This window comes from Copadichromis virginalis, linkage group LG11, assembly GCF_057382275.1.
Source record: "Copadichromis virginalis isolate Kocher_CV1m ecotype Utaka linkage group LG11, C_Virginalis_male_GT1.1, whole genome shotgun sequence".
In the NCBI taxonomy this organism is placed as follows: Eukaryota; Metazoa; Chordata; class Actinopteri; order Cichliformes; family Cichlidae; genus Copadichromis; species Copadichromis virginalis.
This window is the reverse complement of record NC_140628.1, coordinates 13,719,486-13,747,104: the sequence shown is the minus strand read 5'-3', so window position 1 is coordinate 13,747,104 and position 27,619 is coordinate 13,719,486. Positions and strand designations below refer to the sequence as shown.

At 39.4% G+C, this 27,619-nt stretch overlaps 1 protein-coding gene across 2 annotated transcripts; it reads right to left on the bottom strand.

Annotated features, from left to right (window-relative positions):
* Positions 1-468: 468 nt before the first annotated feature.
* ddc (dopa decarboxylase) lies at positions 469-27,619 on the bottom strand. Of its 2 annotated transcripts, none has more exons than XM_085473222.1 (14): positions 27,508-27,619; positions 18,358-18,565; positions 17,978-18,091; positions 17,752-17,871; positions 14,829-14,963; positions 13,560-13,703; positions 12,986-13,052; positions 12,617-12,711; positions 11,224-11,291; positions 5,116-5,192; positions 4,300-4,319; positions 4,116-4,214; positions 2,209-2,310; positions 469-1,950 (listed from the first exon to the last, which is right to left on the bottom strand). In XM_085473222.1, the coding sequence occupies exons 2-14, from the start codon at positions 18,556-18,558 to the stop codon at positions 1,750-1,752; spliced, it is 1,443 nt and encodes a 480-aa protein (XP_085329348.1). In that variant the 5' UTR covers positions 18,559-18,565; positions 27,508-27,619; the 3' UTR covers positions 469-1,749. The 2 variants fall into 2 exon arrangements, with proteins under 2 accessions (XP_085329348.1, XP_085329349.1); XM_085473223.1 differs by lacking the exon at positions 27,508-27,619 and adding an exon at positions 24,716-24,780.

Here is a 27,619-nt window from a genome sequence, read left to right as displayed (position 1 = left end):
CTGATGAGTAATCAGGGACTAAGAAGTAACATCTAATACTGAATCCTCATTTGTATTTATAGAAGGCCGGCCTTTGTCCTCAGGGATTAAGATGCTCAGAGGAGGCTGATTTGCAAGACATGCTGTTTGTGTGTGTGTGTGTGTGTGTGTGTGTGTGTGTGTGTGTGTGTGTGTGTTGAGCAATTTCTGGACTGCTGGCAGGTCAGTTTATCCACTCACTCTTTTCATGGCATTTGGAATAGCTGCAGAACATTGCTCGGCATTGTCCTGTTACCTTCCCTAGCTTACCTTCCCTAAAGAAGACGTCACCTGGAGGGCAGCATGTATTGCTCCTAAAGCTGTATATATAAGTTAGTATAGTCACACATGTGCATGTTATCCATGTCATGTGCCAAAATGCGCCCCATACCATCAAAAAAATCAGATTGTATTTTAAACCTTGAAAGAGGATTGAAAAGTGACACCATGCAGACTACAGCAGACTTTATTCAAAGAAACCACATCACTCCATGCAGCACAGTCTAGCCAATGAGGAAACACTTGGGTCGGACACCGCCACTGACGTTAGCACAATCATCTGAAATTACAGCAATGCGTGGTGATGCTAGAGCACAGATTTCTAAATCCCCTAAAGGGCAGGTGTAAAGGGTCAGGTCAGGTGCAAAACTATAATGGTTTGGCAGGGGATGTAGTTACGTTTGATCATTATGAAAATTTATCTGAGTTCTCCAGGTTTTAAAAATATATAACAGGACAGTAAAGTGTGGCATCCTATATTTCTGGTACATTCAAATCAAAGACAAATGCCAAATCAGTGACGCAGAGAAAAAAGTGAGCAAATATTTAATACATTTGCATAATTTAGGTTTTAAACTTTCATCTTAATATTTTTTTCTGTCTGAGCACAGAAATGTAATGAAATTTAGTTTATTTGAATGTACGAAAAAGTCCCAAAGGAGCATAATTTCACTTTAAGCCCACTGAGAGTGACTGAGTGATTGTCTGGTACTGCTGTTGTGGAATACTGGCCAGCTGTCATAAGACACAATATGAATCAATAACATATAATCAGCCCTAATCTGCCATTGTATATTTAAAAAATACTACTTTTGCAAATTAGTTAATAAATAACTTAATCACTAGGATATTATATTAGAAATCTTTAGCCTGACACTTCATGAAGCCCTCCATGTATCACGCATATATTCATTTGGAAGCAGTTTCTGACTGAGCACCTAAAAAAAAAATAGTTGCAGACAAACACTGAGTCAGAAATTCACAAAGTGTGCAATACATTCTTTGCTGAACTCAAAAATAATTTAGCCTCAATTCAACCACACAAAACACTGAATTTACCCCCAAACAAGTTTTACACACAGAAGACACAGAAGCGGCATAGACAAGTGCACTGTGACGTGGACAATAACGTGATTAGTGATCCGTGAGAGACAACGTGGAGTCAACAGAGGGAGAAAATGCAGATATAAAATGTTATTTTTGGAAGTCTACATATGTTTTTGTCATAATTAGTAGATACATAAATATACAATAATTTGCGACAATGTAATATTTACCACTGTTAACTCGACTGGATTCTTTGCTGCAGACAGAAGGAGAACTGCCTGTTAGACAAATTACTCCACATTCCCTTTATGACATTTTACATCTGCAAAACTCCATCAAACGTCAGTCACAACTTTGGTTATCATTCAGGGATCGGAGTGGACGACCCCTTTTCCAGCGTTTTTTTTAATGACTGGCCTCCTGCAGAAGCTCAAATGTCAGCTGCGTGATGTGCTGCCATGCTTGCTGGATGTGATGTGACTCAGTAGTGCGTGCACAGATGGCAAAGCGCAGGACAAAGCGGCCTGAGAGCTGGCAAGGCACCAGATGGATCTCTCTGCTCTTGGTGATCCTTTTCAGCAACTCTTGGTTCAGTTCATTGGAGCCCTGAGAGGAGAAAGCAAGGAAGAATTACACCAGCTAGGCTTTGTGTCATGACTACTTAATAATTAGGTGACTGGATTAAAGTAATCACAGTCTTGACAGTCAAATTCCCATAGACAGGGAGCTCTGATATGCATTTTCTAGCTTTTCTAAATAATGCCCTCGGTGTTATTGAACCTTTGAGGTTTCTAGGTGACTTTTTTACTTTTTGTGACCACTGCAGAGATCAGATCATAGAGCTGTACCGTTGGGTGCTGTTACCTTGAGCCTGAAGCAGACCAGTCCCAGGACAACTTCAGCACAGATCTCAAACCTCTTGTCTGCTCGCACCAGACTCTCAAACTCCTTGGCCAGGGCCACTTGCTGTAACAGAGGATGTGAATTATTCATAAATATTTCATGAAATGTAAAAGATTTATTGTACATGCAAATAAAAGTGAAGTTTTTTTAAACCAATAGTTTTTTAAGCATTTGCTTTAAAAAAAAATCCTTCACCTGCAAACAATATTAGCTGTAATTGGCATTATTTTCCACTAGATGCCAGTGTGGTTTGTTACGTAGCCTCGTGCTTTAGGATTGGAAGACTTTTTTCTTGTCATTCTTAATTAAAACCTTTCTTTTTTCTTAGAGCATCACTGCTTACTGTGAAGTAAATGCGTTCATCTGATTAAACAAGCATGCAGTGTGATATTTCACATTTTAGAAGAGACAATTCCTGGTGAGCTCAAATCAGACAAGTTCAAAATTTGTACTCAGCACCCATGAAATAGCCTTTATCAAAGTCTGCTCTGAAAATGTCATCTTCCTCATACTGATTTTTCTAAACATGGTACTTATCAAAGATGTTCCTAAAGTACAATTTATCCACTTAAGATCAAAGACTCTGCTGATGCATGCTGAAACGTGCGTCAATGCAGTTATCCCGGTTATATCGTTGAGCTTCCACTCAACTTTTCCAACTGGTAAATAAAGCCAAACCTCTGGCATAAATGGCCAACAATTGGTTGACTGTGATCTTGTTTCTTAAGTCCCAGCAGATAATCCAGTATCACTGTATTTGATTACAAGCTAAACTCCAGTGACCTCACTTCCTGTCCTACTGCTGACTGTATGCCAGGCAGAACTTTTCATACATATTATTCATATTTTGCGGTTTCAGATGACTGCAGGGATCAATTCTGCTCCTGTCACTTTATTTGAAATGGAGCATAAACACAAAACAGGCTGATTTGATTGACAGAGCAGACTGGAAGAAGAGAGAGCGAGTCAGACAGGGGTCATGCATCAAAAAGAAAAGATGAAAAGAAAAGGCATGTGCAGGGTTGGGAAAGGAAATGTAGTTTTAAATAGAAGATACATGCCAGACATATATGACTGCAGGGCTAATTATGCCGATGAAGAGATAGAAGAGGAGGGAGGGCAATGGCAGGACATTAGTGGTAAGGAGGATTAGGAGCAAAGAGTTCTAGGAAGCAGGAAGGCGAAGGCATTTCCCATAAAGGCATATATGATTTCCTGAAGTGTTTTTTTTTCTTTTGGAAGTGACTGAGATGTAGAGAAGTGGTGTGTGACAGATAAATGGAGGTGAAACAGCAAAGTGAGACTGATACCACTGGCACCACTGTTGGTACAAGGTTAATCTTTTTACTACATGGAGGATAAGAAACGCAGGTTAGCAGGGTTACAAAGCCTGAATTAGCACTAACACACTGCTACTTCTTAAAGTAATTGATCTGTTATTTACATCAGCTCTCACACATTATGGGGAATAATTGTCAGTAATCCCTGCACAGCTAAATGAATGGAATAAGTGAAATCCATCCATGCTCTTCTGCTTTAGGGTCACGGGGGTGCTGCAGCCTATCCCACCTGTCATAGGGTGAGAACCTGGAGAAAAACAACACCAGAGAAAATATGCAAACTCCTGGATTCAGACCCAGAACCTTCCTGCTGTAAGGTGACAGTGCTGACCACAGCACCACTGCACCATCCACATATGAAAGCATATATTTGAATAACCTCAAATTTAATGTGTAACAGGCAAATAAATGATCCTATTACTTCAAATTTTGACCACAAATGCCACAAATTTGAAGAAACCCTTCACATCCCCAGGAACAGGTACATTTGCCGATGCTGAGTGAGAGATCATTTTCCTGCGTGTTTACCTTGCGTATATGAGCTTGCAGACCTTTGAGCCCATACATGCGAAAGACAAACCACATCTTCAGTGAGCGAAATCTCCTTCCCAGTGGGATCTGCCAGTGCTGCAGGCCAGAATTGGATAAGGAGAGAAGTTATTACCACAATGTTCAAATCATGATTATTAATCATGATAATAATTCATCTTACCCGATAATCTGTGACCAGTCCTGTTGATAGAAAAACAGATAATGTTGTCCATTACATGTGCACAGTCTTAATTTTAAATAAAACCCCTTTAAACTACTCGTGTCAGCCAGCCTGCTTCCTGGTTAATAAGAATCGTAAGTGCAGTCAGTGCATTTTGAATCACAGACTAAACGCGTTTTGCACAAACAGAATAGGCGAAAATGGCATTTTATAAGATTATAAGATTTTATAAGATACAAGATCTATATTTTCTGAATGTAAAGCAACACGCCACAGATTACAACTTGCATCGACTTAACAAAGCTCCAACATTAAAACAACCCTTTTAAATTCAAAATGTATCTTCTATAACAGCTGCTTTTTGCTATTATCTTAGCGTACTGTTGATTGTCCAGGTGTTGCTGTCACTGCGCTCAGCGCCTCTATCTCACTAATCACAGGTAGCTCATCTCTGCAGAATAGATGTCTGTGTTAGCCTGGACTAATAACCACTAATTCGATTGAGGAGTCCAGAGTGCATGAGCATACGCTTTTGTAAGGTGCTTCACAGTGGTGGGAGGCACTGCAGCTCTCAGTCTTTCTGTCTGCTTGACAAGTAAATTACAGTGAAAATCTGAGACCATCTGCAGGCTATAGGAGAATTTGCACAGACACACAAAGTAGAAGCAGACAAAATTGTTGTATAGGAAATTCCCTGATTATATCTTTATAGTTTTTGTTTTTATTCAAGTCTCCAAGACAGGACAATAGTTTACCAATGGAATTTGGACAAATACTGTCGACTTCTAAAAGGATATCAGTGAAAACTATAACTACCTGATTCCTGGTTTTCATGTTTCAGGTAAAGTGGTTCCATTTTAAAGGCTCCAATGATGTCTGCTCTCTCCTTCACCCTGTGGACAAAAACGTCTTAATATGGCATTAAGCTCTAAGAAAAATGTCCAAAAATTTAAAACTTGTATATCAAAATTGAGTGTTTTACTTTATTCGTGGGGGTTTGCCACGCAAGATTTTTAGGAAAATTCCACCTCTTTTCAACCAATGAGTTGCAAAGTGAATATATGGTATAGAAATAATATTTAAACACTTTATTAAAACTTAATAAATGACCTTTTGGCTTTAGACCTGTATTTTTAAGGAAATCAGCATATGCTTTATGAAACAGGCTAGTCTGCTCTAGTTTTTGCATAGTTTGGAAATGAGTTATGGTTCATTATCCTGTAGGAGGAAACTGTCTCCAGTTGAGCAGTTTCAGAGTACAGGATGGTACCGTGATGTGATCAATTTCCTTCTGCTATCATATTTTCTCTTTTAATCTTATTAAGTGAATTTCTCAAGCATTTATCCATTTATTTTATTTTGTGTTGTAAAAAAAAAACCCATAACATCTAATATTAATATTTTCATTTGTAACTTCAACATCCTGATAATGCCTGTCGGCCTGTTGTTTTGCTGTTATGATTTAGTGAGACTGAGAATTTAAGACCTGTTAAGTGTCTGTTTTTGAAACATGAGACTCTGATGCACTTGTCCAGTTGCTCTGCTGTGCACCTGAATGTCCCACTTCTCCTTCTATTCTGGTTAGAGGCAGGTCATCAGTTTTATTTAGACATCACTGTCTGGCATCTTAATGTGTTGATATAATTGACAAAATTCATTAGACTATTCATCTGGTGAATAAGTGTTACTAGAATGCTGAAGTGATAGTTACTGAAAAAAACCTCTGTATTTCTACACACCTACACTTAATTATATCCATTTTTATATAATAATAATAATAATAATAATAATAATAATAATAATAATAATATTTACCTATATATTCTATACCCAAATGTGAGCCAGCACACTGGACTTCTCTGAAAATGAAGAAATTGATCAAGCATAACATTTGATCACTATTTTTTTTCTTCAGGAATTCTAGTGAATAACTAAAAAAATATATGTATAATGTGATTTCCTATTTTTCATCTATTATTAAAATAGTTCATTTGAAAATTCATGCATAACAACATTATCTATATTGAATAGAAAAAATATAATTGTGATTAAAGTGCTTGTGCATACTGGTAGATTAACCATTACAGAAACAGTGGTAATTACCACTGCTGTTTATTTAGGGGAGCTTTGTGATCGGGTGGTTTGCACATTTGTTTAGCACCAGAAATCCCAAATTTTTTCACCACCATGTAAAATGCTCCTATTAGCCCATACTTGACTTGTTCGTCCTCCAGATAAGCAGTTTACTGTACAGGGTGGGCCATTTATATGGATACACCGTAATAACATTGGAATGGTTGGTGATATTAAAGTCCTGTTTGTGGCACATTAGTATATGTGAGGGGGCAAACTCCTCAAGATGGGTGGTGACCATGGTGCCCATTTAGAAGTCGCCATCTTGGATACAACTTTTGTTTTTTCAATAGGAAAAGGGCCATGTGACACATCAAACTTATTGGTAATGTCACAAGAAAAACAATGGTGTGATTGGTTTCAACATAACTTTATTCTTTCATGAGTTATTTACAAGTTTCTCTTTGTTCACAGCCATTGACATGTCGAAGAGGTTAACACATGAGGAGCGGATCGAAATTGTGTTGATATCTGGTGAACGCAGTAACCGGGTCATTGCAGCAGATTTCAATGCAAGACACCCTACGAGACCACCCATCTCCCATGCTACAGTTAGCAAACTGCTTGCTAAGTTTCGTGAAACTGGTTCAGTGTTGGATTTGCCAAAATGTGGACGCAAGAAAACTGTCACTAATGAAGAAACATCAGTGGCTGTCCTAGCTTCATTCAGCAAGAGCCCACAGCGTAGCACTTGCCGCATGTCACTGGAGAGTGGCATTAGTCGAACATCCCTTCGGCGGATATTAGCTACTCACAAATGGCACCCTTACAAACTCCAGCTACTGCAGCATCTCAACAAGGATGACCCAGATCGGCGCACAGAATTTGCCGAATGGGCAAAACAAAAATTGGAACAAGTTCACGCAGAAGATTTTGTTCAGTGATGAGGCAAACTTTTATGTGAATGGTGAAGTTAACAAACAAAACCACCGCTATTGGTCTGACACTAACCCACATTGGATGGATCCCTCCAAGACTGCTGGACCAACAAAAGTGATGGTTTGGTGTGGTATATGGGGTACAACGACACTGGGTCCATTCTTCATCAATGGTAACCTCAAGGCCACTGGATATTTGAACTTGCTACACGATGATGTGTTTCCCTCTTTATGCACTGAAGCTGGCACGTTCCCTGAGTTTTTCCAGTAAGATGGTGCACCACCACATTATGGGTGCCAGGTCCGAGCATTCCTAGATGAACAGTTTCCTGGAAAGTGGATTGGTCATCGTGGGCCAGTTGAATGGCCCCAAGGTCTCCCGATCTGACCCCCTTAGACTTTTATCTTTGGGGTCATCTGAAGGCAATTGTCTATGGTGTGAAGATACGAGTTGTGCAGCACCTGAAACTACGGATACTGGATGCCTGTGCTGGCATTTCTCCTGCGGTGTTGCTATCAGTGTGTGAAGAGTGGGAGAAGAGGGTTGCATTGACAATCCAACACAATGGGCAGCACATTGAACACATTTTATAAGTGGTCATAAACTTGTAAGAAAGAATAAAGTTATGTTGAAACCAAGCACACCATTGTTTTTCTTGTGACATTACCAATAAGTTTGATGTGTCACATGGCCCTCTTCCTATTGAAAAAACAAAAGTTGTATCCAAGATGGCGACTTCTAAATGGGCACCATGGTCACCACCCATCTTGAGGAGTTTGCCCCCTCACATATACTAATGTGCCACAAACAGGACTTTAATATCACAAACCATTCAATTTTATTACGGTGTATCCATTAGACCCCATTTCTACAAAACTGCTCAAAGACGTCCTGCCATTAATTAATGCTTCAATCTTAGATATGATCAACCTATCTCTAATAATCGGCTATGTACCACAGGCCTTCAAGGTGGCTGTAGTTAAACCTTTACTCAAAAAGCCATCTCTAGACCCAGCTATCATAGCTAATTATAGGCCAATCTCCAACCTTCCTTTCATATCAAAAATCCTTGAAAGAGTAGTTGTCAAAACAGCTAACAGATCATCTGTGGAGGAATGGCTTATTAGAAGAGCTTCAGTCAGGTTTCAGAGCTCATCAAGATTAGGCTTAAAACTTTCCTTTTTGCTAAAGCATATAGTTAGGGCTGGACCAGGTGACCCTGAATCCTCCCTTAGTTATGCTGCAATAGACGTAGGCTGCCGGGGGATTCCCATGACGCATTGAGTTTTTCCTTTCCATTCACCTTTCTCACTCACTATGTGTTAATAGACCTCTCTACATTGAATCATATCTGTTATTAACCTCTGTCTCTCTTCTACAGCGCGTCTTTATCCTGTTTTCCTTCTCCCACCCCAACCGGTCGCAGCAGATGGCCCCGCCCCTCCCTGAGCCTGGTTCTGCCGGAGGTTTCTTCCTGTTAAAAGGGAGTTTTTCCTTCCCACTGTCGCCAAAGCGCTTGCTCATAGGGGGTCATATGATTGTTGGGCTTTTCTCTGTATCTACTGTACAATATAAAGTGCCTTGAGGTGACCTTTGTTGTGATTTGGCGCTATATAAATAAAATTGAATTGAATTGAATTAAATGGCCCACCCTGTACATTTACCCCTGAGACCACTTTTAAGATAAGATAAGATAAGATAACCTTTATTAGTCCCACACGTGGGAAATTTGTTTTGTCACAGCAGGAAGTGGACAGTGCAAAAGTTATGAGGCAAAAATTAGAATACAATAAGAATAAATACAGTACACAACTGTACAGAATAGAATAAAATAAAATACTATATACAGTAGAATAAAATAAAATAAATATACAATAAGATAAAAATAGAATACAAATACAAATACTATATACAACTGAGTAAAAATACAACGATGACAGAAAGGATTATTGCACTTAGTATTATTGCATATGTATGGATGTGTGTGCTTGATCAGTTAAAGTCTTTATTATGGAGTCTGACAGCAGTGGGGAGGAAAGACCTGCGAAATCTCTCCGTCCCACACCGTGGGTGCCGCAGTCTCCCACTGAAGGAGCTGCTCAGTGCTGTCACAGTCTGCTGCATGGGGTGGGAGATGTTGTCCATCAGGGATGACAGCTTAGCCGCCGTTCTCCTGTCACTCACCACCTCCACTGGGTCCAGAGGGCATCCTAGAACAGAGCTGGCCCTTCGGATCACCCTGTTCAGTCTCTTCCTGTCCCCAGCAGAGATGCTGCCGCCCCAGCAGACCACGCCATAAAAGATAGCAGAAGCCACAACAGAGTCATAGAAGGTCTTCAGGAGTGGGCCCTTCACTCCAAACGACCTGAGTCTCCGCAGCAGGTACAGTCTGCTCTGCCCTTTCCTGTAGAGGGCGTCTGAGTTATGAGTCCAGTCCAGTCTATTGTTCAGATGAACACCAAGGTACCTGTAGCTGTCCACAGCCTCAATGTCCATACCTTGGATGTTCAGTGGTTGCAGTGGAGAATGCTTGTGCCTGCGGAAGTCTACCACCAGTTCCTTGGTTTTACTGGCGTTGATCTGGAGGTAGTTCAGCTGGCACCAGTCCACAAAGTCTTCGGTCAGACCTCTGTACTCCTTGTCGTCCCCATCAGTGATGAGGCCGACTATTGCAGAGTCATCAGAGAACTTCTGCAGGAAGCACTGGGTGGAATTGTGGGAGAAGTCTGCAGTGTAGATGGTGAAGAGGAACGGAGCCAGAACCGTTCCCTGTGGGGCCCCCGTACTGCAGACGACCCTGTCCGACACACAGCCCTGAGTCCTCACATACTGTGGTCGGTCGGTGAGGTAGTCCAGGATCCAGGTAGTGAGGTGATGGTCCACTCCAGAGTTCACCAGCTTGTCCTTCAGAACCGAGGGAAGAATAGTGTTGAAGGCACTGGAGAAATCAAAGAACATGATTCTCACAGTGCTTCCAGCGGTCTCCAGGTGAGCGAGGGAACGATGTAGGAGGTGAATGACGGCATCATCCGCTCCAATGCCAGGCTGGTAGGCAAACTGAAGTGGGTCCAGTGATGAGCTTATTAGGCGCCGAAGCTGAGCCAGGACCAACCGCTCCAGGGTCTTCATCAGGTGGGATGTCAGAGCCACCGGCCTGTAGCTGTTGAGGTCCTTGGGGCGTGAAGTCTTTGGCACTGCTACAACATATACCTTCTTTTTACATTTTCTGAGGGGTTTTTAAACAGGAACTGTTCCTGTTTTCTTACAGCAACCTCGTATGCACTCTTTTTTAGTGTTGCCATGTTAATCTGAGACAGCCTTATTATGCTAAGAATATAAGTTGAATTCCTGTGTTTTTAAAATAGTTCTAAACCTTCTACTCTTTTTAATAATTTCCATGATTATATAAATATGAGATTTTTGATGTGCCCTCAGGCATTTAAACCCTACACAGGACACCTTTTTTGAATAAGGTTCAATGATTTTAAAGAACAGTATCAGACAACTAAAACATTAGGCTGTCTTATTGGTTATATTGTTATATTGTCAACAGTAAGAGAGTACGAGACAGGCAATGGAAAATGTTTTTTAAGATCCTCTTCCTCTAACCACATGTTGAGTTTCTAACTTTTTCCATCTTGTGAAACACATGTCTTGTTTTGTGGATGCTGACAGAAGAGGCAGGTGGAAGGCGTGAGTCTATTTTTACTGTGCAAATGACTGAGGTGTAGATGGATATCAGTAGTCATTGTTACTTCATGGGAGCATGTGTGAGGTGAACTTGAAAAGAAATTCTGTAACAAAACAAAACAGTACTGGATACTATAAATGGTGTGTGTAATGCTCCCTTTTTTAAATAATACTTATTTAACTATTGCTGCTGTCATATCTGGTGTGTGTTAGACATCTTACCACATCGCGGAGCAGTCAAAGTTGACTAAAAGCCACTTGTGTGGGTTGAAGTTGAAAGAGTCTGCAAACTAAAATAAAAACCAAAAAGTTAGCCACAGTGCTAAATCTTGAACAAAGTGATCGGAGACCAAATAATCCTGTAAAAAAAATTTTTTTTTTTTGTACATGCTTTGTACATGCTTATTTAGTCTTACTAGTGCCAAGAAAATCCTATCACCAACATTATTATCTAGACAGAAGGTGTCACAGTGTATCTGAAATGCAAAAGAGGAAGATCCAGCCATCAAGCTCACAGAATACACTGGAAATAACCCTTTCCTGACAGGGTTCATTCAAAGAGAGACAAACCAGTCTTAATCTGCTCTCATCTTTTTGTTGGCTATCTTCTGTAATATCCTTTTCCCTACCTCCACAAATGCAATAAGACAGCGCAGAGAGACAATGTGATATAAACCCCTGTCTGACAGTTGCCATGCTGACTGATTCAAAGTGGGGGGTGGTTGCTTCCTCGTCCCCGTCATTCATATCCTAGCAACCATCACTTCAGCAGGGCTGCTCTCTCATCCAAAAAGGACCGGGCTTCCTCTTCATGCCCTCATCCAGTCATTTTCACTGACCTCATAATGCTTCAAAGTTATGCAGTAGAACTACGGTGCTATAAATGAAATCCAACTATTGTTACATGTGGCTTAAATACTTTTTTTTTTTTGTCAGTGACGTTTAAATAATATTAGAAATTCTAAAATGATGTGTTACAGGTACAAACCCAAAATCAGCACTGGCAACAGCCACACTAAAAGAGAGGATGGAACAACAGCTGTTCCTTTTACAGTTAAGTCTGTTTTCTCTGTGTCTCCACCAACGTTGTTTGAACTTGTGTGTCTAATAAACAGTGATATATAAAGGTCTAACGCTGCCTCAGGAAATTACTCTGTCCTTATCTCTGCGTCTCTGCACAGCTTGGGGAGCAACAGCTGCCTCGGCAGCCTCAAAAGGCAGATTGATACTCAGCGGTTTATGCTGATTGTTCGGTCTAACACTCAGCCCTTCACGCTTCCTCCTTGACATTAACGTTATGCCCTTTTCAGACAGTATACGGTTAGTGTTTGCTTTCATAGATGCAACGGCCGATACTACATGTGCAATCTGGCAGGATAGGTTTAGCACCGCCTAAATTTCTGACCACAATTAAACCACATTAATCACACGGAACCACATTAGTCACTGTACCGGCAATGATTAGAGTTAAAATTGTGCTGTGCCACTTTTGTGTTGGAGGTTCTTGTAGCAATCGTGATTGTAGAACCTTCATGAAGGACTAAAACATTGCGGCTAAGATTAGTCAGGGTCTTAGTGCACTACATGAACATGACAACTTGTACGTTTTACTCACCTCAACACCGTTCAACAAAGGTCTAAATTCTGGACAGATGAATGCACTCCCAGCATACGCCGCATCAATGTGCATCCACATATTTTCCTCATTACCTGAACAAGAAAAGGAGACATTATAAATGTTTGTAAGACAGTTTGTCAGTATAGATAACTACTATCAAATATTCTGGACCATCATAAAAATGAACTGAGATTATTCAGAAAACTGACTTTTTTGTTCTTTCTCAGCAAATTCATGAAGTGCATTTGGCATTTCTCTTCCTGGTCTTATTAAATCAAAGTCACTCTCAATGTGCTTGTTAGGATTTATTTGTGTGCTACAAAACAGAAAAAAACGAGTGTGTGCGGCAGCGACTTGTTGACTCACATAAGGGTCCCAGCTCAGTGAGGTGATCAAAAGCACAGGAGGGAGTGGTGCCCAGCGTCGCACAGAACTGAAACATACAAATATTGGACACACCAAAGTGCCGTGTTTCCTGTGTTTCCAATTTGACTGTCACAACTGTAACAGCTGCTGTAAGACATTGCTTTTATATCAATTTCTAAAACATAGATTAAAGATAGGTTATCACTCCTGACACAGCGATGATTCAGAGCTGCTGCCTTTTCTTTAATATTCACTGATAGTGATCTGTAGGTCCAGATGAGCCAGGGATTATTGTCCTTAACCGGATAGACATACATTATATTTAACAGAAACAATGTTATCCTTCAGCAGAAGCCTCAGGGTGCATACAGCTGCATCACAGGCTAATTGTATCATTGTGGCTAACAGCTGACAGACGTGTTGCTCAACTGCTTGTAAGCTTTAGTAGCGAAAGCAAAGCAATGACAAATGAGAATTTAATTCCAAACTGTTAAAATCTATATTTTTTGGTTGCCGTATGTGTCTTTCTGTGTGATAGTTAAGTAAATGCATGGGGAGTTTTGTCTTTTCCTACATAGAAAGGGATGAGTCCAGCTGCTTTGTCCTCCTCCACCATCTTCTTAAGCATTTCCCTTCTGACAGCATAACGGTTATCTGTGGGCACCTTCCTCATCATGACTGCTCCAATCAGAGCAGCACGCTCCACTGAAGAATGGGCCTTAGGACAAAAGAGATCCAGCTCAAGTGAGAACAACAATTCAATCAAGTTCTTGGAACACCTGCTCCTTTAAGTAGCTGCATAAAGCTGCCATGCAAACAGCTAAGTTCAGCTTTATGGATACTAAATGATTTTATCTGATTATTATGCAGGCAAAAGGTCAGAGAGCACACGTCAAGTCTCACAGCAATCAATTGCAGACAATCAGCTTATTAAAACAAAGTGTTCAAACAACAAAGTACTATGAACTGTACAGTATGAAGTCAAGTATCACTGTAAGTGACTCAAAGTATTTTAGTCAAAAGTAGTTGTGATGTAGTTTTATGCCATTTGATTCATGCTGTAAAATTTAAGTAACACAAACTAAAGATGAAGATTTCTTTCCTGTGCTTAATTTGTTTTTGGCTAACAGTGCACAATACTAAACGGCACAAATCAATCAATTTTGAATTACCTGCAGGAGATTATCACTAAACATAACTATTCACTGTGAAAAAGGCATATGTTGGATGGATTTGTTGCTCCTGAACAGGCAGTAGACAAAAATCGCCGATCTCCCTGTAAAGGTCGGTGTGGCCCTCGGGCGACTCCCTAACACAATCACAAAGTCAGCCTGGTATTAAACCTGATCCGAGCGCGCTACTGCCTGGCTGACCCTCTGTCTTCCTAAATTGCTGTTACTGACGTAACCGCTGCCGTCACATGGACTGCCGTTTAACTGAGTCTACTTAAAGAAAATCTGTGTTTGTAATGCATTTCATTTATCTTTATGTCACAGTTGCGTAACTTAAAACTATATACCTGCAGATATATTAAGCTGTTTTGAAATATAGCAAAGCTAATAACTTGCATGTGAACTTTAGATGAATGTAAACACTGTGACTATGGTTCTTCACAGTTGTAATAATAAACAAGTAAATGTTAAAGTGATGGAAAAAAAACTAAAATTTAAGTAAAGTTAGTCATTTTGAGATGAATTGTAGAATTAATGTAGAATTATGGACATGCATCAGGCAAGTAATTGCATCATTTATATGCAAGTAAAGTTGATAATTTTGATCACATCAGGAGTTTGCATCAAATAACAGAAGAAGAAGAATAGTAGAAAGTATATGTTGCTCTTACTTGGTCAGATGTGTATGCCACCAGCTTGGAAAGGATTTCAGACTCAGACTTTTTGGCATTGATCGTCTGGACCCGTCTGACTGCTTTACAGCGTGCAGCGAGCAAAGATATCAGGGTGGCCTCACTGGCAGTTCCCTGTTGAAGAATTAAGGAGGCTGTGAAGCAAAGCCTTGCTGCTGTGGATGTTATTTGACTGTAAAAAAAAAAAATCAGATGCTACATGGTTGCCAGTCAACGCCAGTCATCCTTTTGTTTACGATGGACTCTTGGAGCTTAATTATTGGTTTTTAAAGGCAGGGTTTCTGCAGGTGTTCTACAAATTGTCTAGAATGTTGCTGCTGTGTCACATTACTTCTATCCTCTTTGCACTGGTTCCCTTTAAAATTTAAGGTTCAGTTTAAGATTTTGTTGATCCATTTCTTTGCTCTTAATAGTCCGAAGCCTCCCTTTATTATTGAACTACTTCATCTGTAACTGTTAAATCTTAGATCAGCAGATTAGTGCTCATTGACTGTAGCTGAGTTCAGGTTAAAGACAAAAGGAGAAGACAGCGCTTCTGTTTTCTTGCTTTTATTTTTGTGGCTCCCAAGTTGTGGAACTCACTTCCATTGGAGGCAAGATCAGTGAACACTGTTGATAAAAAGAAGCTGATGTCCTGTGCAGGATTGCCTTTCATTAGTTTTATTAATTTATATTATTTTAATTTTTGTATTGTTTTGTTTTTTAAGGACTTTGTGACTTTTGTTTTTTGAAAAGTGTGCTATAAGTAAACTTTAATTCTTTACTTGTAAAAAAATTAGGCATTCAATTATTATTTATATTTCATTTTAGAATAATGAAAGCTATTAATAGAGAATTTAATTTCCATCTTTAAACCCGAGACGATATGTTATGCATGTCTATATACATTTCAATCTGAGATGTCTGTGGTCCCCTATGAAAATTATTTAATGATAAGGATTCTGTTATATCTCTTTTGTTAATTAACTATGTCTGTATGAAACTTTGAGAAACTTTGTTTGATTAAACATGTAAAGTGTTTGTGCTGGTGGATAGTCCCTTTGACTGCATGACTCATGTTTAGACCAGAAAAAAAGAAATTTGGAAATTGTTGTTTGAAAATAATCATCAACCAGCCAGCTGATACAGTGGCAACTGTTGGAGCTGGATATTAATAAAGTGAAGCATGGCTTCTAAGGTTTGTGGAGTCCTTTTCACAAGGAGATCAATGAAATGTTAAAATCACCCAATTAATAGGCACAAATCAGCAGAAAGAAATTACATCAGTGGTTTTTAATCAAACTTTTGTCACTGACTAACTCCAAGGGATGAGTGTGAGGCTTGAAAACTCGTGCTAGAGAGCTGGGTGGAAGGCTTGGTTGAATGTGATTTTAGGATTTTGGACATGCATATAGATCTGTAACCAGCTATAAGGACATCTGAAATGTGAAGATTTTGTAAATATAATAATAACAATGCAACCTTTCACCAGAAGCATATTGTAAGTATTTTCAGATGTGAAGGCGGGAAGCGCTAACCAATCACGACTCTGAGAGCTTGTGCAATGTAGTCATCATGAAGGAGTTTAAAGCTTTCTGCCTAGTCAGGTGGTAAAACTGGGTTTATGACTCTGTGTGTAGAAAGTTGCCTTTTTATTTTAAAAGGCTTTCAGATAAAGGGTCCCTACTCCTCTGTAAATGAACAAACCATGTAACAAACTGTTTTATGAGGCGATGTGAAAATCGCATTAGACTTTGGGACCATATCTGGATGCACTGAGTATCCTGGTTTGTAAATATATCAAGAACTTTGAAATTCTTTGAAAAGCATGAGGACACAATGGGTTTTTCCAGCTTTCACACACCCAGCTGTACTAATAGGAAAATGTAGCCTTTTATTTTTCATGTATATTTGATTCTACCTTTTATCAGCTGAAAAGAAGAACAGAAGCCAAGATGTAGTACTGCTAAAGATGAACTGTGTAGTTTCAAGAATTTAACATGTTTTTGAAATAAATGTATAATGGTCACACACACAAACATACACACACTTTTTTAAATTGAAGCCATTAGTCAATTAGCACATGTAATCTTTTTAAGTAGTATTTTTCTCTGTCATCACGATTCATACGGGGTAAAAAGGGAACTCTAAGGTCACCAGAGGTTTTTTTTTTAACCATCCCACTTCCCCTTTGTGTTGGTATAAGGTTTATAATAATAGGTCTGCAACGTGCGGTCACAACACTCAATTAGCCTTGCTGCAGCGAGAAGAGCCCCATTCGTTGCCATAGTGAGCCGTGCTAAAACAGGAGAGAGGCAAGACAGAAACAAAAACACGATGAGCCAGATGAGCACGCACACAAAAAACACGCCCTCACACTCAGGTGGTCACAATAGAGGAGGCATGAAATGATCTGTCATCAGAGTGTGCTCTCATGCTCCACCATTCAACATCCCATTAACACACACACACATATATATAGAGTGTATCCTCAGCTATTGCTTTCTGTATTTCTGTCAATGGAACACCAAACTAATGCTTAGCCTTTTTCCACACGAAACAATCCCAGCACCATCATTGTCATCTCTGCCTGCCTGTGGATGACACATTAAAAGGCAATTTCCTGCCAATTTTCTGCTGGATTGAACCAGACAGAGGCAGAGACAACAAATCAATAACATAAAAGCTGGTGATGAATATGAGCACAGGGGCAACCAGGTTATTTGTATACACATAAAGACTCTCAAAGTCAATCTGCACCGAAACTTTTAAACAATAACATGTATAAAAGTGTCAGTTAGAGCCACTGATCTTCAAACTAGTGTTAAAATATGCAGAAGCTGGTTGGACTCCTTGATAGTGGTAGCCAACCAAGTGTTTGACCAAAGCACACATGCAATGAACACATACAAATGACCGTTACCTGAATGACACCACCTCCACGGCCATGTGTCCCAGCTATAAAACACTCAGGCAGCTGAAGCATCTTCCCAAGCCAATCTAACATCACTGTCTCTAGCTCGGTGCAGGCTGGGCTGGCAGCCTGAAACCACACGGCCAAAATGCAAATGAAAATGTCAAACACTTCAGATATGGATTAATTTCGAAATGCTGAGTCAGATACAGGAATACAGAAAGGTTTCAGTTACCCAGGAAAATCCAATGCAGCCAATAGCTCCACAGAGCATGTCGGCCACCATGGCAGGGTAAGAGGATGCTGCTGGAAAGTAAGCAAAGAAGTACGGGCTGTGCCAGTGGGTGACCTGGAAAAACACAAAACATAGTACAAGTGGTTATCTAAATTCATCTTATTCCTTATTTTGAACAGCTAATTGACCATCCTATATGGCCCAACAGAGTCCTAATATCCTGCAAACAACCCTTTTAAAAGCTGAAGCTTTAACCAGCAACCAGTTTCTACCAGATCATCTACTAAGTTTAAACTGCTACACCAGAGTTGCCTGAACCTCAGAGATATCTAAATCACAAATGAATACATTTATACCCCCAAAATATATATAATATATACCCCTGGCATTATGACCCTCTCGACGTCTTTTATAATGTCCTCATAGCTTTCTGGCTCCAGTGGTGCCTCATTGGGGATTAAAGAGCGAAGATATCCTGGTTCCAGATCTGGGTAGACGGGTCGCTTCTCTATGTTTTCTAGGTAGTCGGCCACATAGTCTACCATCTCTTTGCCTCTGCGTCGAAATTCTGCTGCATCCATGGTACAACTGTAAGACACCACAGACACTCATTACCTTTCAGTTTTTGTTGTTGCTTTGACTGCTTATAAATGATTTTGGTGTGTTTTAAGATTAAGATACTACAGAGTGGTACCAAATATTTAAAAGAGCAGCTATATTAGCACACAGAAGTTTGACCTTTGATCTTGCTGTAAGATGATGCTAAGTTATGTCCGGAGTTTTTGATCATGAGGCGTTTAAAATACATAAAAGCAGTTAAAAGTTACATTTAGTCACTCATTAATAAATACATATACACTCACATTCACTCAATCATATACACTTCATCACCTGTACTGGCTTAGATCCTCTTTTGATTTCATAACTGCATTAATTCTTTGCTGCACAGATTCAACAAGTTGCTGGAAACATTCCTCAAACATTTTGTTGCAGCAGATTTGTCAGCTGCACATTTAAGATGTGAATCTCCCTTTCCACCACGTTGTCGTCTTTGATTGAGAACTCGTTGTGTTCAAGAAACCAGTTTGAGATGACTAGAGCTTTAGGGCGTAGTACGTTATCCTGACAGTAGTGGTATCTGACGCGGTCTTCTGCAGCTGTAGCCGATCTGTTTCAAGGCTGTGTATTCAGAGATGCTTTTCTGCAAACGCTGGTTAAAATAAGTAGTTATTTGAGTCATTGTTGCTTTCCTATTAGCTTTAAAGAGCCTTGCCATTCTCCTCTGATCTCTGGCTTCAGCAAGGGACTGTAACCCAGAGAACTCTCTGTGTGCCTAAAGGCTTTGACTTGTTGTCATGTGATTTCATGATTAGACATTTGAAGCAGTTATTATATGTACAGTATCTGTACTGTACATACTGTATATAAGCACAAACATTCTGGATATATTTGTCTCATCTCAAACTATAATTCTATTTTTAGAGACAGCTCAGGGTTCAGTATCTTACCCAAGGTTATATGAGAATCCGCTTGGCCACTTGAGCATTTTTACACATGCCACATATCCTGATTCTTTAATATTGAGGATAAGAACAAACCAACACTGGCCCAGATGAGTTCAGTCAAACGATGATTTTATTAAACACACGCGTGGGAAGATGTATACTGTAACAACATCAGCATAGATCTCCGCTAAAAAGCACACTTCAAAATGGTTTTAATATGTCAGGGTTCAGCCCTTTCTTGCGTCAGCGAAGAATATAACATGCATCAGTTACAGTTAATGATTGATTAACAGTTAATGACAGTTAGACAAGTTCCCATTATCAGCAACATTTTTACCATACATGGCTGTTTGTTTCAACCGTCTCCCCCTCCAGATGGTTCCTGATGACTTGTTCATTTCACGTTTATTTTAACACCTCTTGCATCAACTGTTACTATGCAGGCACAAATGCAGTTACCAGCAAAATGTATCTCTCACCTCTGACCTAGAACTTCATCTACAGTTAGTTGTGTCTGTAAGCGTGCTTGCCTTGGCCTTCTTGCACTCTGGTCACCTTACACAATAGATCACCTGGACATTCACGCCAGACAGAGCTTATGACCCTCAAAAGGACTGAGCACCACATTTGCGAAGTGTGTATAAAAATAGCTACAACTACAAGTTTTAATAAGGTGGCACTAAAGCAAGCCATGTTAGCACTTTTAATTCCGCACACAAAACTTGATTAATCCTGGAGTCACGTAGCCACAGTCGTTCGGGTTTTTCTAATTGCTTTCTTCTTTTATTTTAGTCAGTTTATTGAGTTTTTCATAGCGAATAGTTCTTCCATTGAATAATTGTTACAGAGGTTTAGAGGCAAACAACATCCTGGCATCTGGATTTTTAACATGGGTCAGACATGGATCCCAGGTCCTTTCAAATAGCCTAATACAGCCTTACTGGCCAGGATCAACTTAATTTCTTCCAATGTGAGAGAATAAAGGACCTCCCCAATTTAGCATGTATACAGTAAATAGGTGAGGCTGGAGATTTCCTGTTTAATAGCATTAGTTATCTGGCCAGCAGAACTGTGAAAGCTTTTAAATTTAACAGGAGTGAAAGTAGCCTCAGTGAATAGGGCAGTCATGGCATTAGGAGTAACGTCGCTTCCAGTTAACGTGGAAGACATTTAAAAGATTTCAGACAAGAAATCATGGCCTTTTCGCATAGAGGAAACACAGTATCAAATATTTTGCGTGCTGAGCTTTAGCATAGGGAGCTTGATGTAGGATCTGACATGGGACAAGATTGTGTCTGTTCATTCTGACAGTAAAATGAGAAATTCCTTTTGTATTTATCCTGGCAGCCATGGAAAGATTTAGGAGTAAGTATTTCTATTTCTATTTATTTATTTATATAGCACTTTTAATAACAACAGTGGTGTTGACCAAAGTGCTGTACAAACATACAAATTACACAATAAAATAACACACAATAAAATAGCAATATCAATTAACATCAATGCCAAATAGCTAATAACAAGTGAATAAGTAAATAACGCTCATGCAGTCTTAAAAGCCAGTGAGCAGAAATGTGTTTTAAGATAGGATTTAAAAAGGTTAAGGGTAGGAGCCTGTCTAATGTGGAGAGGCAAATCATTCCACAATTTAGACTGCACGACCGCAAATGCACGATCACCTCTAAGAACCAGGCTCGACCTTGGTGTGGCCAAGAGCAAAAGATCACCCAATCTAAGAGCTCTAGGGGGAATACAAGTCTGACTGATACCCTGGGGCCTGTCCATTCAGTGCTTTATAAGTCACCAATAAGATTTTATAATTGATTCAAAAATGTACAGGGAGCCAGTAAAGCGAGGCAAGCACCGGGGAGATGTGCTTATGTCTCTTCGTTCGTGTCAAAAGATGAGCAGCAGCATTCTGGACCAGCTGGAGCCTTGCAAGACAAGTCTGACTAATGCCTAAATATAAAGAATTACAATAGTCCAGTTGGGATAGCATGAAAAATATCTCAAAGTGGATAAAAGCCTCAGTTTAAAGAAAGACCGCTGTACAACTAAACTAATCTGTTTCTCAGAGGTGAACTTATTGTCAAATATAATCCTCAAATTTTTAGCATGCAATTTAATAAAAGGTTCTAAACTGCGAAAATTAAAATGTGAGGTTCTAGAATTGCAACTTGGTCCAAAAACGATCACTTCGGTTTTATTTTTGTTGAAATTGAGGAAATTAGAGGCCATCCAGACCTTAACTTCGCCAAGACACTGAAATAACGTTTCTTGGGAGGCAGAACTGTTTCTCTTTAGCTGAAGATAGATCTGAGTGTCGTCAGCATATGAATGAAAACTGATATTATATTTCCTGAAAATAAGACCCAGATGCAACATATAGATAGAGAAAAGAATTGGCTCCAGTACAGAACCTTGGGGAACACCACAAGTAAAGGGGGCTGTGGAAGAGGTAAAATCTCCAATCTTCACTGAGAAAGTCCTATTAGAGAGGTATGACCTGAACCACTCTAATGGAGTGCCTTTGATGCCGCAGTGCTTCAACCGAGAGATAAAAATGCTGTGGTCAACAGTATCAAATGCAGCGGTCAAATCCAAAAGCAGAAGCACAGCTGAATCGCCTGAGTCAGTGGCTCGTAAAAGATCGTTAAGAACTTTTAAAAGTGCAGTTTCAGTGCTAGGAAAAGCTTTAAAACCAGACTGAAACTCTCGAGAACATTGTGACCATATAGAAAAGATTGCAGCTGAACAAATACAATCTTTTCTAAAAAAAAAATTGACTGAAAGGGGAGCTTTGAAATAGGCCTGAAGTTTGCAAGTACAGAGGATGAGAGATTAGGTTTTTTTAAGCACTGGTTGCACAACAGCATGTTTAAAACAGGCTGGCACAACACCTGATTTAAGACTGCTATTAAAAATCGCTAAAATGTAAAGGGCTGTGAGGACCGAGCATGACAGATCGGACAAAAGTAACCAAAAGGTCATCTCCGTAAAGGGCCATGCAGATGACCCATGGTATTTCTGACTGTGCCAGGATCATAACAGGATCAGACAGTAACGCAAAGGGCTGCCTTGTAGAATGATATAAATGAAAATATTCAGAATTTTAGTCATTTCACTCAAAAGCTGCCTGAGAGGAAATGTATGGTAATATCACACATGAAACTAATTTTTCCCCAATCCCAATCTACTCTGTCAAACGCCTTTTCGGCATCCAGAAGAAGCATCCAGCTTTAATATGAATTGAAACTTCTAGTAGAGCAGTTGGAGAGGAGTTATAAACTATACTAACGACTTGTTTTTTTAATCAGTGAGATACAATCCTGGTTCAGAGTTTGAGGGAGTATGCCTGTATTAAAAGACCTGATAAACATCTCTAGCAGGAATGTGACCGCCTGCTTCCAAAAGGTTCAGCCTGGGCTTTCACAGCTTTGTGAAACCTCGACGCTCCAGTTCAGATTCTGATCCAGAGCAGGGGTGTTGAAACTGTTTCAAATGGCCTATAATCTATCGAACATATCTCTCTTGAATTAATTTTCTCTGTTTTCTTTGTGTTATTGTTGGGTCTCCATCTTACATTATAAAGCATGTAGTGATTTGGTGTATATAAATAAAATGGAATTGAATGACATCAAGTCAATTTTCACCTGAAAAAACATTCCTGTCACAATGTAAAAGCCAAAATCATTTTTTGGAAATTAGACATTTATATATGCTTTATTTATCTACATAAAAGGTATCACTGACACTAAAAATGCCAAGGGCAGCAGAAATGGCACCAATAACATCCCAGTTTTATAAAGATTTTAATGCAGAGTAATAAAGACACTTTTATGCATAACCCTTTCTTAAATCCTGTTGACTACAGTCTATTTCCTAATATACGCAAAGACAGACATTCAAAAAAAAAACACTCAGAAACATCAGAAATTGGCACAAACCTGGCAGCACTGATAAAACCTGTCTAAAAAGGGATTTTTCATCACATTTGGGAGCAAGACCCACCTTTATGTCAGAAATGTGCTCCAAGAAGATTATAAACCTGCCAGCAGAATCAGAAATGCTTTTACCATGAACAAAAGGAGAAGCTCTACAGTATGTATAAGAAAAGCAACATCTCTTAATTTACTGGAAATCGATGAAAGATAAGCTTTCTCAACGCAGGTTCTTTTCAGTCTAGTATTATCTCTAAAATGAGTTTCCTGCAAGTATATGACAATCAAGGTGCTGTAAATACTAGAAATGCTAGATGGTGATTTCTTAAGCTGAGCCATAAAGAGACAAAGCTTTCAACATGTGACCAGAACAATAAAAGGAAAAGACAAGAGAGAGGAAAAAAGGACAAAGACAAACAATTCTAAATATACAAGAGCACACTAAGCACAACAGAAGCATCCATACAATTATGTGTGTTACTTCTGCCCACAATAAACCAAAACAACCTGTGAACAACAGAAGAGACAGTGATGTCATTTTAAATTAAAAAAAGAAAAGTAACTTTTTTTTCAAGTAAACAGAATTTTTTTTTAAAAAAAATACGAGTAATTCAGCATCAGTATGCTTCAAGTAGAGCACTCCATATTATATCCAAGTCTGTGAACAGAGACAGCAGCAGCACAGCACATAGCTGATGCTACATGCTGGAAATGTAGTTTTAAGTCACAATATTTAGGGGAGTTTTTGTATCTGCCAGAATAACAGCTACAAGTATTCCTTTTTCAATCCTGCTTAGTTTATACAAACAGTCATTGAAAATGTGCATTGCTTGCACAACTTAAACAGCCCAAAAGCTCCGTTTGCATTCACTGTATAGAGTACAGGCATGGTTTCATAACAGAGTGTCAGTTTCATGAATCTGTTCAAATCAAGCCACCATCAAGGCTTCCTTGTTCGTGTTAACATTGAATTATTTCAACGCATTTAATTTCCATTTCACACGTCTCACAGTAACAAGCAAACCTTTTGCAATTAAATGAATAGCAGCACAAGAACACAAGCTTTAAAGACACCGTATTTGAACAGAAATGACTGTCAAACTACTGATTCAGTGCCACAACAGCATATGAACATTGCCCCCTGAGCTCCACTACTGCTATCATTCAACAAGTGTTTCACCCTGCAAGTCTCTGTCCCTTGTTGAGATGACAAGTGAGTCCCTTATCCTTATCCTTATCCCAAATAGGATTACACATGTTGCATGAATATCTGTGTGTGTCTGTATACTCACATCTACAGGTGAGCTTCAGCTTCAGCAGCGGTGTTTGGATAGTGGATCTCTTCCTTTAGCGTCCACAAAGAGACCGACAGCTAGGCACGTGGTGAGTGTGTTTGTGTGTGTGTGTAAGCAGGACAAGAGACATTTGCTCCTTTTATCTTGCCACTTACCACCCTCATCCCACCAACCCCCACCAGACCAGCCAATGGGAATGGGGCTCATGGCCAACGTAAGAAAGACTGATTCACAAGGAGTTCCTGGAGCTGCTATTACCATGTCTCTACACACACATGTACATTGCACTTGTGCACACAGTGCATACAAACACACAAAAACGGGCACTCAGTCTTTTTACATATATTTTTACCACATCCTCTAAATGTACACAGATATAGACATAAAGACATATTTAGCACTAAAATAATGTGCACATAAAGATAAAATAAACAACTAATAACAAAAATAGTGTTAGTAATTTGTAATTTTATGATAACGCATTGTACTTTTGCACAGTTAGGAGGTACTTTTTTTGTGACAAAGGAAAAGCCTAATGCATCCAATTTGAAACCACCACTAAATAAAGTGGTTGTTTACACAATTTCTTTGAAATCACACTGAAAAATATGTTTTTGTAAACCAGCCTGGTGTTATTATTGTTTTCATTTTTGCTCATTATGAGCTGTCCATGTGTGTTACACATATGATGTGGAAATCAACCTGAAATAATTAGAATTCCCTGTAAGTTTATATGAATTTGAATGAACTAGAGCACTCAAAGTGCTTTATGGTAAAAATGCTATTCTACTATTTCTATCTACTACATACAGTCAAATCTGTCAAAATGCTTTAATGCTATTAGTACTCTTTCTTTATAAAATGCATCCTGACTTAACAAAATGAGGTTCGAAATACTCAGAACCAGCATCCACATCTTGAAATAGAAGCCAAAATGTAAGCTAATGTGCAATAGCACTGAGGTAAGACAGGAGCTCCTACTTACTCTGGCAACATGTAATTCTCTATCAAAGCAGCAAATTATTGTATTCTTCCTGATCACTGTGCTGGTGGGTATGATCACTCATTTCAGCAGATGTTAGTCATCAAAGTTAGATATTTTTGCATGCGTGACATTTTTGATTGATACACCTGGATTGAGGGAATTTACAATCCTCAGGCCAGAAATGTCAGAGTGTGAGTGAGTGAGTGAGTGAGTGAGTGAGTGAGTGAGTGTGTGTGTGTGTGTGTGTGTGTGTCTCAACATTTCTAGCTTGAATAAGCATTTAATTGTCCACAGTGAGTTTTTCAGTTCACCTCTTTTATTCATTTCAATCAAAAAGGGATTCTGGTATATTCGTTTTTCTTCTCCTTTTTTTTCTCCTTTTCTTAATAGTTTCCTTTGAGAAAATGAGAACATTGCATTTTGCTTGTTAACTCAGTTCAGGAATTGCTATAATATTTCCCAGAGCAGGTGCTAACTACTGGACTACACCAAAGAACTTTCAATGCAATTTAGTATGCCAAACCCCCCACTGTAAATCAAGAGGGCGGCTCCACCTGGGTTCTTTCAGCTTCCCGAATGTGCACTATATTAACATTAAATGTGACTTTGGAATTCAAGGTACTAACCTATTTGATTTCCCCTTTTGTCACTTTTTTTCTGAGCATTGAGGTTTGAGGTTCACTGCATGTTTGACTTTCCCACTAGATGGCTCATGCACTTTCACTGGGCTGAACTTATAAGAACTTAACACAGAGTGTCTGTGTGTGAGTGAAAAAGATTACATTTCCTGTGACAGTGAAAGAGACAGTTTGACAGGTGGTGTCATCCAACCGTGTAAGGTAACAGAAAAGATGCTTATTTTACATTATTTATTCATCATTTGTCAATACACTGATTTCCCCCCCCCCCCTCTTCAATATTTGTTAACGCACAGTCTAAATGAATGTTATTTACTTTTATATTAGGTAAGCAATCAATCTAAATGGTAAATGGTAAATGGCCTGCATTTGTATAGCGCTTTTCTAGTCCCTAAGGACCCCAAAGCGCTTTACACTACATTCAGTCATTCACCCATTCACACACACTGGCAATGGCAAGCTACCTTGTAGCCACAGCTGCCCTGGGGCGCACTGACAGAGGCGAGGCTGCCGGACACTGGCGCCACCGGTGTCTGACCACCACCAGTAGGCAAACATGGGGTTAGTATCTTGCCCAAGGATATTTGGCATGCAGCCAGGAGGCAGCCCTGGATCGAACCACCGACATTCTGATTAGTGGCTGACCTGCTCTGCCACCTGAGCTACAGCCTAAAGGCAATCGCAGCAAACTACACACACAGCAGTGTTGGGGAGTAACGGAATACATGTACCGCCATTAAGTATTTAAAATACAAAATATGAGTAACTGTATTCTGTTACAGTTACCGTTTAAAAAGGTGGTATTTAGAATACAGTTACTTTGTTGAAATAAATGGATTACACGGCGGTATTTTCCTGTTTCATTTCCTGTCTCATTGAGTAACGTAACACGTTACAAAATACATTTTGGGGCATGTATTCTGTAATCTGTAGTGGAATACATTTTAAAAGTAACCTTCCCAACACTGATACACAGAAACACTCAATGCACAGACATAGCACCTCCTATATTAAAGTCTATTTAGAGCTGTAAGATTAAGAAGGTAGATGGAAAAACAAATACTGGTTCATAAAGTAATCCATTTCTTTCAGAGTTTCACAAATGTTAAACTCTCTCCAGCAAAGTGGGCACAAAAAAGCTTTAAGCAAAAGTATAGGCAACTCACCTTGTGTCCGGATGTTATAAAAGTTTCTTTGGTTGCAGGCTGCGAAGCTGCAGACATGTTAATCTTTAAACTTTTTCTTTGCCCACAACAAAACTGAGCCTCAACACATGAC